The 12,965-nt window shown below is 40.2% G+C and overlaps 2 protein-coding genes and 1 pseudogene across 2 annotated transcripts; 1 reads left to right on the top strand and 2 right to left on the bottom strand.

The window, feature by feature from the left end:
* The first annotated feature begins 1,991 nt into the window (after nucleotides 1-1,991).
* On the top strand, nucleotides 1,992-2,884 carry FDC1 (2Fe-2S ferredoxin-like superfamily protein). Its single transcript, XM_088986184.1, has one exon. It carries the CDS (start codon nucleotides 2,263-2,265, stop codon nucleotides 2,701-2,703), a length of 441 nt encoding a protein of 146 aa, XP_088842310.1. The 5' UTR covers nucleotides 1,992-2,262; the 3' UTR covers nucleotides 2,704-2,884.
* A 4,721-nt stretch (nucleotides 2,885-7,605) lies between these two features.
* LOC148861901 (Ribosomal L18p/L5e family protein) lies at nucleotides 7,606-9,791 on the bottom strand. Its single transcript, XM_088986183.1, has one exon. The coding sequence runs from the start codon at nucleotides 8,975-8,977 to the stop codon at nucleotides 7,901-7,903; it is 1,077 nt and encodes a 358-aa protein (XP_088842309.1). The 5' UTR covers nucleotides 8,978-9,791; the 3' UTR covers nucleotides 7,606-7,900.
* Nucleotides 9,541-9,653, bottom strand: LOC148861902 (U5 spliceosomal RNA; annotated as a pseudogene).
* Nucleotides 9,792-12,965: the final 3,174 nt, after the last annotated feature.

Below are 12,965 nucleotides of genomic sequence, written 5' to 3'. Positions count from 1 at the left end.
ATCATGATTCGATCTGAGATCCAATTCTATTTGGTTGAATTTGGATCAGATTCGGATCCCCTATCCGATCCGGTATTATATATAATACATAAATAACATATATATATATATATATATATGTTATTTATTTATTTATAAATATATTTTTATAAATTTGTTATATTATTAAAAAAACATGTATATATATGATAAAAATAATTAAAAATATTTATATTTTTAGTTTATTTAAATTGATATATTTTATTTTTCTGTTAATAATTTATTAATTTTTAAAGAAAACAAGTCGGATTGGATCAGATCCAACTTACTGATAGGATTCGAATTCAAATCGAATCCTATCTAATCTGATCGGATCTTCGGATTGGACTGACATGAACAGTGTTGGATCAGATTCGAATATACCCTTATTTGAATCCAATCAATCTATTTGCATCCCTACCATAAGATATGTTCTAGGACTGCAATTATGTCAGGTGAGATCCAGATTCATATACTTCCCTTGATCCTAACAAATTGGATCAAATTGGAAAATTCAATCCATTTACTTAACGGATCAAATTTAAATATACCCCGATCCGATCCTTGCTAGTAGTTTTGACATTTTCCCATTGAGAGATTGCTGCAGTTCGTGTGACCTAATATTTTCAAGTGCATAGTTATGCTAGCCACCAAGGCTATTGGATCCTAGAGTAGGACGCCTATATACCTATATGCATCACACTTGAATCTAGAGAAGGCGAAATTTTGCTTAATGACAGTGTCTTAGACACAACTTCACCAATAAATTCAAATTTCTCATTTTCTTTTAACTTCTCTAACCTTGTTTCCTATTACTCTATTCTACAATTAAATTATTATCTCCCAAATTTCATTTGATATCTTACAACTAAATTATTCTCTTTTGAATTTTACATTTTTATCCTCCATTTATTACTAATAGTATCGATAGACACTTCCTACACGATGTGGCCTAATTTTAGAAACTTAGTCCTTGGAAACGAGATTGAATGGCAGTAAGCTTTCCATCCTCAAATGAACTATCAACCACCAATTGCAAACGTCAATAATATGCAAACAATAAGCCAAGGTTTGTAAAATCGAATCGGACAACGAATCAGGGGTCTACTTTCTGGGCCAAACGGTCTGACTGTTTAAATCAAATGGATGGCCTGTTCTAACAAAAAACTAAAAAAAAAAAACAGACAAACCGTTGAACGGTTTGAACAATTTGACCGCCTGAATCTACAGTTTACTCAACAGATTTTGGAAAAACAATAATTGTAGGATAAAACGAAACTAGTCACCTGACAGATTCCTGGTTTTTCTGATCTGACCATCTGGTGTGGTCCAGTTTTAAAAACCATACAATAAACTGCAGGCGACGATTGAGGCGACGATTGAGCTTTGTCCTTACTTCTCAAGAACTAGTGTCTAAAATTTCATAGAGCACATAATCTGGAGAAGACAAAATAAAAAGAAAATGGGAAGAGAAGATAAGGGGGAAAGAGGTAGAGAGAAGGGGTAAAAGGCATGTAAAATGACCCTAAACGCCTAAGGGTGCTCATGGTTCAGTTAACCTAATCGATACCATTGATTTTTAGAAAAATGTGAACCAAAAATAGAAATGAAACCAATTGAACCAGATTTTTCGATTCGATTTCATTAATTTCGACTTTTCGGTTTTGTTGAACACCCCTACTAAACGTTTCCCCAACCACGAGTATATGTGTAATGTGGGGTAAGGTACATAACTAAGTAATTTTTGTAAACCATACGGTAATTTTAAATATTTTCGTCATTAACCCTTTCCAAAAACCTTGTGTAGAAAACCTTGGCCGAACCCAGAAAACCATCGAACTGAAATCTATCATCAAAGATAAAACTCCTCGATCACCAGATTTAAGGGCCCAGTACAAAAACCGTCAGATTGAAATAATTTTATCCAAATTTTAGGCGCTTAAAATCCAGACCATTGAGGCTTTATCCATCCAGTACAAAAGAAGAGCAGCTCTGAATTCTGATTCCAAACTGACTACTACTTCTTTAGTCTCGAAGTCTCAACTCTCTACAACAGCTGTAGCATGTAAGGCAGTAATGGGCAGTAGCAGAAACAAAAGCATGAATCGATCATTTTTTTAGTTTACGCCCTCAACTCTAATACAGCTAAAAAAACCTTATCTTCTCCGGACCGCATATCCCCCTGGCCACCTAGAGAGAGAGAGAAAACCTCCGCTTACTAACCCTCCTCCCTGCTCAAAAAACATGGCGACGCTTCATCTCTGCATTTCTCCAGCACTGGCACACAAGTACCGACCCACCAACCGCTCTGCCTTCAGCTTCAAGCCACACCGTCTCGAACCAGTCAGCCACTCCTTGTCTACCGTAATTCGGTCTTACAAGGTGACAATCGAGCACGACAGTCGCGCTACAACCATCGATGTAGACCCAGATGAAACTATCCTCGCCAAGGCACTGGACTCCGGCTTGAACGTCCCACATGACTGTAAGCTTGGTGTGTGCATGACGTGTCCGGCTCGACTGGTGAGCGGCGAGGTTGATCAGAGCGAAGGCATGCTCAGTGACGATGTCGTTGAACGCGGGTACACACTGCTCTGTGCTTCTTACCCTCGATCTGATTGTCACATTCGGACCATCCCTGAAGAAGAATTGCTGTCGCTGCAATTGGCAACTGCAAATGATTAGGTGCAAAGCAGCGAATGTCTGTACCTATTACTTCCCCCCTCCCCCTTTTTTGTAATTTGGACACTTGGAGAGAATAATAGAATGAAGCTTGTTTTTTTTTAAGTTCCACAACCTCTACTGCAGTTGTTTATGAGTTTTGAGAGAGAAATAGATTGATTGAAGATTATTAGTTTTGTTATTACAGTTGGTTGTTTCTGAATACGGGTTGAAGTAATGTTACCATTCAAGCAGTGATCATGTCTCTTTCATCGCACTGATTTTGAGTTTCAGGACTCAGGATCAGTCACATGGTCTCCAATTATGACCACATTTGTTGCTTCCATCGTCGGAATGTAAGATGCAGAACAAAATCGAAAAATCTGTCCTCTAAAATACGTGTGTTTGAAGTGGATATTTACAACCTCCTACAAAACAGGAGCCTAGTTTTTTTTTTTTTTTTTATGTCTGTAATTCTGAGAATAGCGAGCATACCAGATATAGGAACTACTGTTGAATCAGTTACAAGATCAAACAAATCACCCCTTTAGAGTACTTCATTTCCCCACAGAAGGGGGAAGCCACATTTGTAGGCTTGCCCTTACCCAGAAAGGAGTTAAGGAGGTAAGGGAAGGGTTAAGCCTTAGGTGGGTTTTCCTGTAGAATATATATTACTGAATTTCAACCCAATGTCTTAGCCCCGAGTATGAGAGGAAAAAATAATGCCGAAGAAAGAACCATTCATTTTGATAAGTTTAGTTACTTTATTTCATACCACGGGTGAAGCATCTAGCAAAAGATACCTGACAACATTCCATTGCACATACGAAAATTATGCCTCTATTTCCTGTTAAATAAACTTCCCAAGCTTTTCTCTTTTATAATTTTTCAAGCAGCTTCTCAGAAAGGTTCTTGATATACCTTATAACTTCATATGAGATCATCAACCTCATACATTTCTCATTCAACAGAGATGTGAGACAGGAAACTATATACTTCTTGGCTGTATTCTGAGGACTTAGGTAAAGCAACTGGACCAAATATGAAACTCTGTTCTCATACCTTTCCAGTAATCTTGAAGTTGGATATTGATTCTGCAGCAATCCCTTATGCATTATTTATCTTTAGTATTGAGCCATTTCACAACCAGAAGATAAACCCAGTTTCACCTCACTAATCTCTTCATTCATGTCAAGCTGCTGATGTGGACGCGTATTGGGAGCAGCAGCAGCAATGATCCGGTGTTCTCATCCTATCCAATTCGACAGCAACAGTCTTATCCATTCAGCATATTAGATTAGACTATCTTGTTATTCTTATCTTATTAAGTTAGTAGATTAGATTATCTTATCTTATTAGATTAGGATTAAGAGAGACTTATCTTATCTTATCAGTCTTATCTTATCAAGATAGAGTTGGAGGTCTCCCTATTCAGCAAGAAGTCTCCCTAAGAGCAGGACTCTTGTAATCTCCTATTTAAGGAGCCACTATTATTGAATAAAGGCATCCAAGAATTTCAGTCAAAAGAAGAGTTGAGGAGAGTTAGGGTGATCTCTTGGACAAATCACCCCTTAGGTCGCCACGATAGGGTCTACACGCAAAGGGAGGGGCAAGGGGAAGCTAGAGGTTCTCCCCGTGGACCGACCCGTGACGAGATCCTACGCCCGGGCCCATAACATTTTGGTATCACAGCCGAACATCATGGGCAATATGGAGCAGCTGTCTTCCAAGGTCCACGAATTGGAGCACCGGCTCGTGGAGAACCACGCAGAAATACGAGAAGTCAAGGATGATGTCCGGGAGCTTCGTCGCTTGCTAGAGTCATATTTCTCCAACAGGGAGAGGAGCACCGAAGGGACGGCAACCACCAACAGCCGCCGACCAGATTTGGCGGAATCAGCCGGCGAACGACAGATCGTCGCCCCAGCAGCAGCAGTCATTCCCAAGTATAGTAGGCTAGAGTTCCCTTCGTACAGCGGCAGCGGAGACCCACTGGGGTGGCTATACCGTTGTGAACAATTCTTTCGCAATCAGCGTACGGAGGAAAGAGATAAGGACAGTCTGGTCGCGTTCCATCTAACAGAGGAAGCACAACTCTGGTTCTACCGAGTGGAGCAGGAGGAACCAGAGCTCAGCTGGGACCAATTCAAGTCCTACTACCTCCTCAGGTTTGGGCCTCCATTGACAAGCAACCCACTAGGTGAGTTAATCAACCTCAAGCAAACAGGCACCGTGGCTGAATACCAGCGCCAATTTTAGACCCTTCTAGCCAGAGCCGCCTCAGTACGCCCAGATCAGCAGGTGGATATGTTCACCGCTGGGTTAGTTGAGCCCCTAAGGGTAGATGTGGAGATGCAGCATCCTCCCAACCTGGTCACAGCCATGAATATAGCTCGTGCCTTCGAACGCAAGCTACAACTCAGCCGAGGAACCTTCAGTATGGGGTGGCCTCCATCAGCATGGGCATCCCCGGAACCACTCGGAATGGCTCCATATTCAGCAGCCAGCCAAGAACAGAAGCCATAGACGAGCAACAATTCCAGATCAGCATCCAGTGTGGGGAGCAGCGTCGTTGCACCTCCTATTAAGCACTTGTCCAGGGCTAAGATGGCGGAACGCAGGGCGAGGGGACAATGTTTTAATTGCGATGAACTATACTCAGCAGGGCACAAGTGCAAGAGACTTTTCTACCTCCTGGTGAAACAAGAGGAAGATGAGGATGAACCCTCTTCATTGGAACCCGATCCAGGAGGACAAAGTCATTCCATCTATCCGGATTCCTTTGACGGTGTTTCCCGACACTCATCCTGAATTCGAGCTTGAGGACAAGCTCGTAGTCCAAGAGGGGAGTAATGATGTGGACGCGTATTGGGAGTAGCAGCAGCAATGATCTGATGTTCTCATCCTATCCAATTCGGCAGCAACAGTCTTATCCATTCAACAGATTAGATTAGACTATCTTGTTATTCTTATCTTATTAAGTTAGTAGATTAGATTATCTTATCTTATTAGATTAGGATTAAGAGAGACTTATCTTATTAGATTAGGATTAAGAGAGATTATCTTATCTTATTAGATAAGGATTAAGAGAGACTTATCTTATCAGTCTTATCTTATCAAGATAGAGTTGGAGGTCTCCCTATTCAGCAAGGAGTCTCCCTAATAGCAGGACTCTTGTAATCTCCTATTTAAGGAGCCACTATTATTGAATAAAGGCATCTAAGAATTTCAGTCAAAAGAAGAGTTGAGGAGAGTTAGGGTGATCTCTTGGACAAATCACCCCTTAGGTCGCCACGATAGGGTCTACACGCAAAGGGAGGGACAAGGGGAAGCTAGAGGTTCTCCCCATGGACTGACCCGTGACGAGATCCTATGCCCGGGCTCATAACAGCTGCAAACCTTACAAACTACAGAGGGAGCTGCTTGATGTGTAACCAAGAATCTAGCTTTAAGTACATGAACCAAATGTGGAAGAACTGGAACTTCAATTGATACCAAAACCAATAGATTCTGCAGACCCCCTACTGTAGAATGCTAACAGGCTCCTTGCTCCACAAACCAAGTATCAATTGCTTGTGGTAAGATTTCCTAAGCACTAAGCTGTATTACGTTTTAGAATCCAACGATATCCCACAATCAAAGAGATCAATCATGCTCTTTATAATCCCTTCTTTGGAAAAATTCTGCCTCACCTCTGGCACAGCCGACAAATTCTTCAAAGTGCCTACATGCAGCCTGTGAAAACAGATTCTCCTAACTGACAAATTTCAATCACCTCTAAAAATTGAACAGGCAGACTGCCAACATTTACAGTTCTTTGTAACTTGTGTGGGGAGATTGTAGCCTTTTCCTTTACTCTTAGCCACGTCAACCCGCCTAATCAAAGAGGTAACCAAGCCTTCAGAAACAAGCATCAGTTGCGCACAGTAAGATTTTCCAAGTACTAAACCATATTATTTTTTAGAATCCAACAATATTCCCCAATCAAGGAGATTAATCATTCTCTTTATGATCCCTTCTTTAGCAAGATTCTTCCTCTACAAATGCAGCCTGTGAAAACAGATTCTCCTAACCAACAAATTTCAATCACCTCTAGCAATTGAACAGGCAGCCACCCAGCACTTACAGTTCTTTGAAAGTGTGGGGAGATTGTAGCCTCCTCTTCTCCTTTACTCTCAGCACATCAACCTGCCTCATCAAAAAGGCATGCAAACCTTTAGAAGCAAGCAAATTCTACCAATGCCCTGGATCAGCAAGTAAGCAGATAACTGTCTTCTGAATTCTGGGTGAAGTTGAAATGAGCAACTAAAAGTCTAAAACAAAGCTGAGATAATAGCTCCAATCCAATGCAACCTTAACAATTTTATTATTATTTCATGACTTTAAAAATGCTATTCAGCGTACTGTGTCTGGCCTCCAAGTGCCAATTTGAATATGGGCCAGCAAATCCTATATAATCCATCAAGTGGCAGCCTCTGGTTCTGCCTACAAAAAATGATGTGGTCCTTCCCCCCTCCCCCACCTTTCCCCGGTGGCTTGCAGACCTCTGCCAATTCAGTTTTCTTAACCCAGTGGCTTCACCAATATCTTCTCCATCTTGCACCAGAATCTCAATGTGGATATTGATCTATGAATGGATTATAAAAAATTGAACAAATTGCTTTTCTTCTTTAAATGCCCGGTAACTCATTCCATTATATGGGAAACGTCCCAGTAGATCTTCAATCCCCTCCTTCCCTCCCTCAGTAAAACAGAGGAACCTCAAAGTGAAAAAAGTTTTGAAATGGAGGAAAGAACGTCTGAGTATACACAAGAAACACCCTATTATCTCATTTACAAATAAGTTAAATTTGTTCCAGAGATACAAGTATAGTGGCCATTCTGCAAAAGAACCATGCAAACTGGGAATTAAAATGGAGAATCACATGACCAAATCATGCTATTAAGTAAAATTTCATTAAAGAAAAAGATTATAATGCATTGACAAAGAGATTTCACCCCACAAAAAACGAACATACATTCAAACAATGAAAGCAACATAACAAATCCATTGCTCCCAGAAACTAATCCTACAGTAGACCAAGTCTGTCCCCAAGATCTTCTCTATTGCCATCTTTAAATTCTGGATAAGGAAGAGATCACTCCACGATCATCGAACAGATAATAGCAATGCCATATAATATAGTTGAAATAGAGAGAAATCCAGAGCAATTGGATCACATCAAAATCGAATGGAACCATTTGAGGATTGGCCTACTTTCTTAGCTCCTTTCTGCTTAATCTTCACCTTCACATTGATGCCATGATCAATAATAGACTTAAGAACAATTTGAAGCTTCCCCTCCAATTTCTCCCCTTTTCTTGGTGTGTAAACAACATCATGGATATCATCAGCTAACGCCCTTTGAGCAAGAATTTTTCCTACGGTAGAACAAGCCGTAGAATCTTTGGTTGACACCAAGTCAAATTTCATGTCCTTTGAAATTGAGTGTGCCACTGCAACAACCTTGCTAGTCACCCGGTGCACAATACAGGCACGAACAGAGCTCTTTGATATGTAAACGTCCAAGCAAAATGGCTCATGGTAAGGGCCCGTGAGTTGATTAAATGTCGGAGTCCTTACCTTCTTAGCAGTACAAGAACCTTCTATTGCCTCGAGACGAGGAGCACTTGGTTTGTTCTTCACAAGCTCTGGAAGTTTTTCAACACCAGAGGCCGACCTACAATTTGGGTTCTCCTTGTTTTTGCTTGGCTTCTCTTTTCTATTCTTCTCCTCACTCTTCTTTGAGGACTTCTTCCGCCAGCTGATATTGTACTCTTCAAACTCCTTAGAATCCCTATCCAGTTTATAAAAGAGGTTGCCCCTAATTCTCATGTCCTCAATCTCATCAAAATCGGCCTCATGGCCCTCATCCTCAACTACATGGGAGACACGCAGCAGCCCATCTAGATTTTCTGTCGAGGACGATTGTGTTGCTGTTGTTTCATACGTTCCTCTCCATGCTTGAGATAATCCAGAAGAAACCTGCCAACTTTCAATGTCTACAAGGTCGATTTTAACATCCTCCAGTTGAACTCTATCAGAGGAAAGCAAGGAAGAGAGATGATGAACCTGGCTCAAATAAGTTGGAGAACCAACGGCGAGACTATTTCCACGGTTGTCATTTGACATTGATTGCTTATCACCACACTCATTATCTAGAACCCTGGACGCCCACGAGCAGAATGTACACCCCCTCGAAAGAGCAGTAAAATTCCCTGATAATGTACAGCTTCTTCTGAAGAACATTACCGCCATTCAACTGTATTTTCTACGTTGTTGGATTGAATCACAATTCTAGCTGCTGAATTTGGAAAACCAATGAATGGTGCATCAGATATTGAACAAATTGAAATACCCAAGTTCTCAAATGTAAGGCTAAGAAACGAATCATCGAACACTTGGCAGTCAAAAACTCCTAGCTCTAATTATCTTTTTTCCGTACATCTGCTTCGTCCTTTTAAATTGGAAAGCGAACGAGTAGCCTTTTACCTTCCCAACGCTAGAAGCCTAGAACACAAACAAGACGAAGCTCTTGACCAGACCACCATTTGCAAGGCACTAAATTCTCACAGTAGTTAGGTCCTAAAAAGAAGACGATGTACTAACCATCCAAACAGTTCTCAAAGTGCAACTAATTTCCCACGGTTGGTTAGATTTAAGAATTAAGAAGGCAGCGAGTAGAAGAACAAGTGAAAACCAAAAACAGGAATCCGTAGGCCTATAATTCGTTGATAGTTCTTAGGAATCAGAACAGAAAAGATAGATTGACAAATACGTCGCATGAATTCTTTAGGAATTAAAATTGGTTGGGCCTCTCCAGATGACGGAAAAAGCCCTCTAAAAATTGGCGTATGCCGCTGAAAGCGGCGAGCACACGGTATTCTTTAGTAAAAGGCGAAAGAATAGTTCGCTCTGTGCTCACCGCGCGGCTGCGTAACTCACCCACTCGTGCCGGATCACTTATATAGGCAGTCGTTAGCTGGACTGTCTTGCTTCTTTTCTATGTGGGACGTTATGCGAATTAGATTTCAATTCGAATTCGACGATCTGCACATTCGTTAGAATTGAATCCGATGGGCGATGGATCTGGTATATTTATTATTTGAATTCAATTCAATCAGATATCCATTTATAATCCGATTCGATTGGATCATTGGATTTGGTTGCGATGAAATAAGCTATATATAATATAGCTTGTCTAAGCATATTACAAACCACAGTATAAATTTTGCACAGAAGAATAGAAAATGGAAAGATTACACACTAAAACCAATTTATGGTAGATATAAATACAAGAGGAATGGATTTGCCACACAAGTAAAATTTGTAACTAAAACATATCGGTAGGAATCTTTTAGATAATCCTAACTGACTTGAATAATCACATGGTATAATATGCCCCCTCGCCTCAAGTTGGTGCATGTGTGGGAGAAAAGCCAAACATGCCCAACTTGGGTAATAGAAGATTGAAGTGATCATGAACCAAAGCTTTCGTGAATACATCAGCCGGTTGTTGAGAAGAAAAGAGATGAAATGTAACAATATGCTTGGCTTGGATGTGTTATCTAATGAAGTGACAGTCCACGTCGACGTGTTTTGTATGTTCATGAATCATCGGATTTGTTGCAATGTGTAAAGCCACTTTGTTATCACAAAAAAGTTGCAGGGGTTGTGAATGATGAAGGCCAAGGTCAAAAAACAATCATTAGAGCTATATTAGCTCGCATGTAACTGCAGCCATCACTCAATATTCTGCTTCAACGGATGATCTAGATACTATAGGCTACCTTTTTTGTTTCCATGATAATGGGGCAATACCCAACATGGTCAGGTATCCAATTGTAGAGCGGTGCATAAGTGGGCAACTGGCCCAGTCTAAGTCACAAAAGCCTTTGATGATTAAATCACTTGATGATGAAAAAAATATGACTTGGCCTAGGGTGCCTTTTAAGTAACAAAAAAGATATAAAGTAGCATCCCAATGAGCTTGTTTGGGTGAGCTCATGAACTAACTAAGAAGATGAACGGAATAAGTGATGTCGGGCCTAGTAGTTGTCAAGTAGACGAGGCATCCAACAAGACAACGATAACGATATGGAAATTTAAATGAAGGCCCATCATCAATTGCAAGATGTTGTTGTTGAATCATGGGGAAAGGACTAGGCTTACAACCCAGCATGCTTGTTTCTTGTAGTATGTCAAGAGTATATTTTTGTTGACAAACAGTAAATAACTGATGAAGACCGTTCAATTTCAAGCCCCAAGAAGTAGTGTAGTGGGCCCAAGTCTTTGATGTGAAAACATTTGTTTAATTAGAGTTTGAGGCCACCAATACGAGATGGATTGAGTAAAACCATGCCACAGAAGAGAAGAAGTGAGTTTCTCAAACCAATTCCAAGAAGCTTGTTTGAGCCCGTACAAAGATCAAGTAAGACGGCAGACCCGAGTATCACCATCTTTGAGAAAACCATGTGGTGGTACCATGTAAATTTCTTCGTGAAGATCACCATGGAGAAACACATTATGGACATCCATTTGGTGAAGCTCCCAATCACAAACAGAGGCAAGATCTAATAAGCAACATACAGTCACTAATTTTGCCACTGGAGAGAAAGTTTCATTATAATCAATCCCTTCCATTTGTGTGTAGCCCTATGCAACCAAATGGGCTTTATATCGATAATGGACCTGTCCGGTTTCAGCTTCAACTTATAGATCCACTTGCACCCAATGAGTGTCTTTCCACTTGGTAAAGAAACCAATTCCCATGCATTATTGTGCACATGTGCAACAAGTTCTTCTAACATATCTTTCCTCCAATTTGGGTCAAGAATGGTTTGTTTGTATGTGGTTGGTTCAGGTGGGTGTAAGACATTTGAACTAGAAAGTTAGATGAGATGGTTGGAAATTGGGTGTGCAGTGGAATGAGAATGTATGGTAGGACAAATGAAATCCCTTAAGATGGTGTGGACTCGGTTCAGTGGGCGGAGGATCATTGATGGGAGTGGGTTCATCATGAACAGGTTCAATATATGATGGAGGTGTATGATCAAGAATGATTTCAGCATATGTGGTTTCATTATCATCCATGGTAGGTAGAGGAATGATCCAACATGGTGCCCCCTCACTATCGGCTTGACCCCAAAATGGAAAGTTGTATAAAATCGAACATTTCTGGATACAAATATAGAGCCAATTTCCAAACTATAAACCCAATAGCCTTTTTGGCCATGTGGATACATAAGAAACACACAACATTGGGTACAGAGAGAAAATTTATCAAGTTTCCCATGATTGTATGCATACCACAAGCATCCGAATACCCAAAGATGAGTATATGAGGGTTGTTTGTCATACAACATTTTATAAGGAATCTTGTTGTCCAACAAGGGGGTCAGCAGTCTATTAATGGGATATGTGGTTGTAATAATACATTCACCCCAAAAACGAATAGGGAGGCCAACTTGAAAACAAAGGGCACGAGCCATCTTAAGTAGATGCCTATGTTTTCTTTCAACAACACCATTTTGTTGTGGTGTATCAATACACAATCTTTGGTGTTCAATGCCATTTTGAAGAAAGATTTCTATCATGGATCCTGACAAAAATTCCAACTCATTATCAGATCAAACGATCTTAACCAAGTATTGAACTGAGTTTTTACCATAGCATGGAAAAGTGAAAGGATTTTAATTCTCATACTTAAATCTCATTAAAAACACTCAAGTTGCACAAGAAAAATCATCTACAATACTAAGAAAATAGTGAGCATCGAATAGAGATGGGGTTTTGTAGAGGTCCCATATATCAAAATGAATCAGTACTAGGAAATGAATTCGAGTTAGTTTGGCTTGATTACGGACATCACAACATGTAGAACATTGACTAGGCAAACACAAATCTAGGACTAGTGACAGTCTATCATAAGAAGTGTGGGTCATTTTGTGATGCCACATTATTGATGAATTGGAAGAAAAAACTTAGGAATCAATTTCAGACAATTATGGTGTGTACAGTCCAACAAGATGGTAAAGGTCGTTCTTCATTTTACTCGGTCTAATCATATTCTCCGTGGTCAGGTCCGACACCACACAAAAGGTGGAAAAGAAAATGATAGCACAATGCAACTAGTTGGTTAGTTGACTTATAGAGAAGATTTGCAATTGAAATCATGAACAAGGAGAGTGTTTTGAATATTTGCATTCGGGAATGGTGAAGTAGTGTCATGACCATGAACCATTAA

This window comes from Nelumbo lutea, chromosome 4 (genome assembly GCF_056320005.1).
Source record: "Nelumbo lutea isolate HS-2025 chromosome 4, American lotus-T2T, whole genome shotgun sequence".
Lineage (NCBI taxonomy): Eukaryota > Viridiplantae > Streptophyta > Magnoliopsida > Proteales > Nelumbonaceae > Nelumbo > Nelumbo lutea.
Note: the sequence above shows the minus strand (reverse complement) of the source record. Positions and strands in the feature narration are given on the sequence as shown.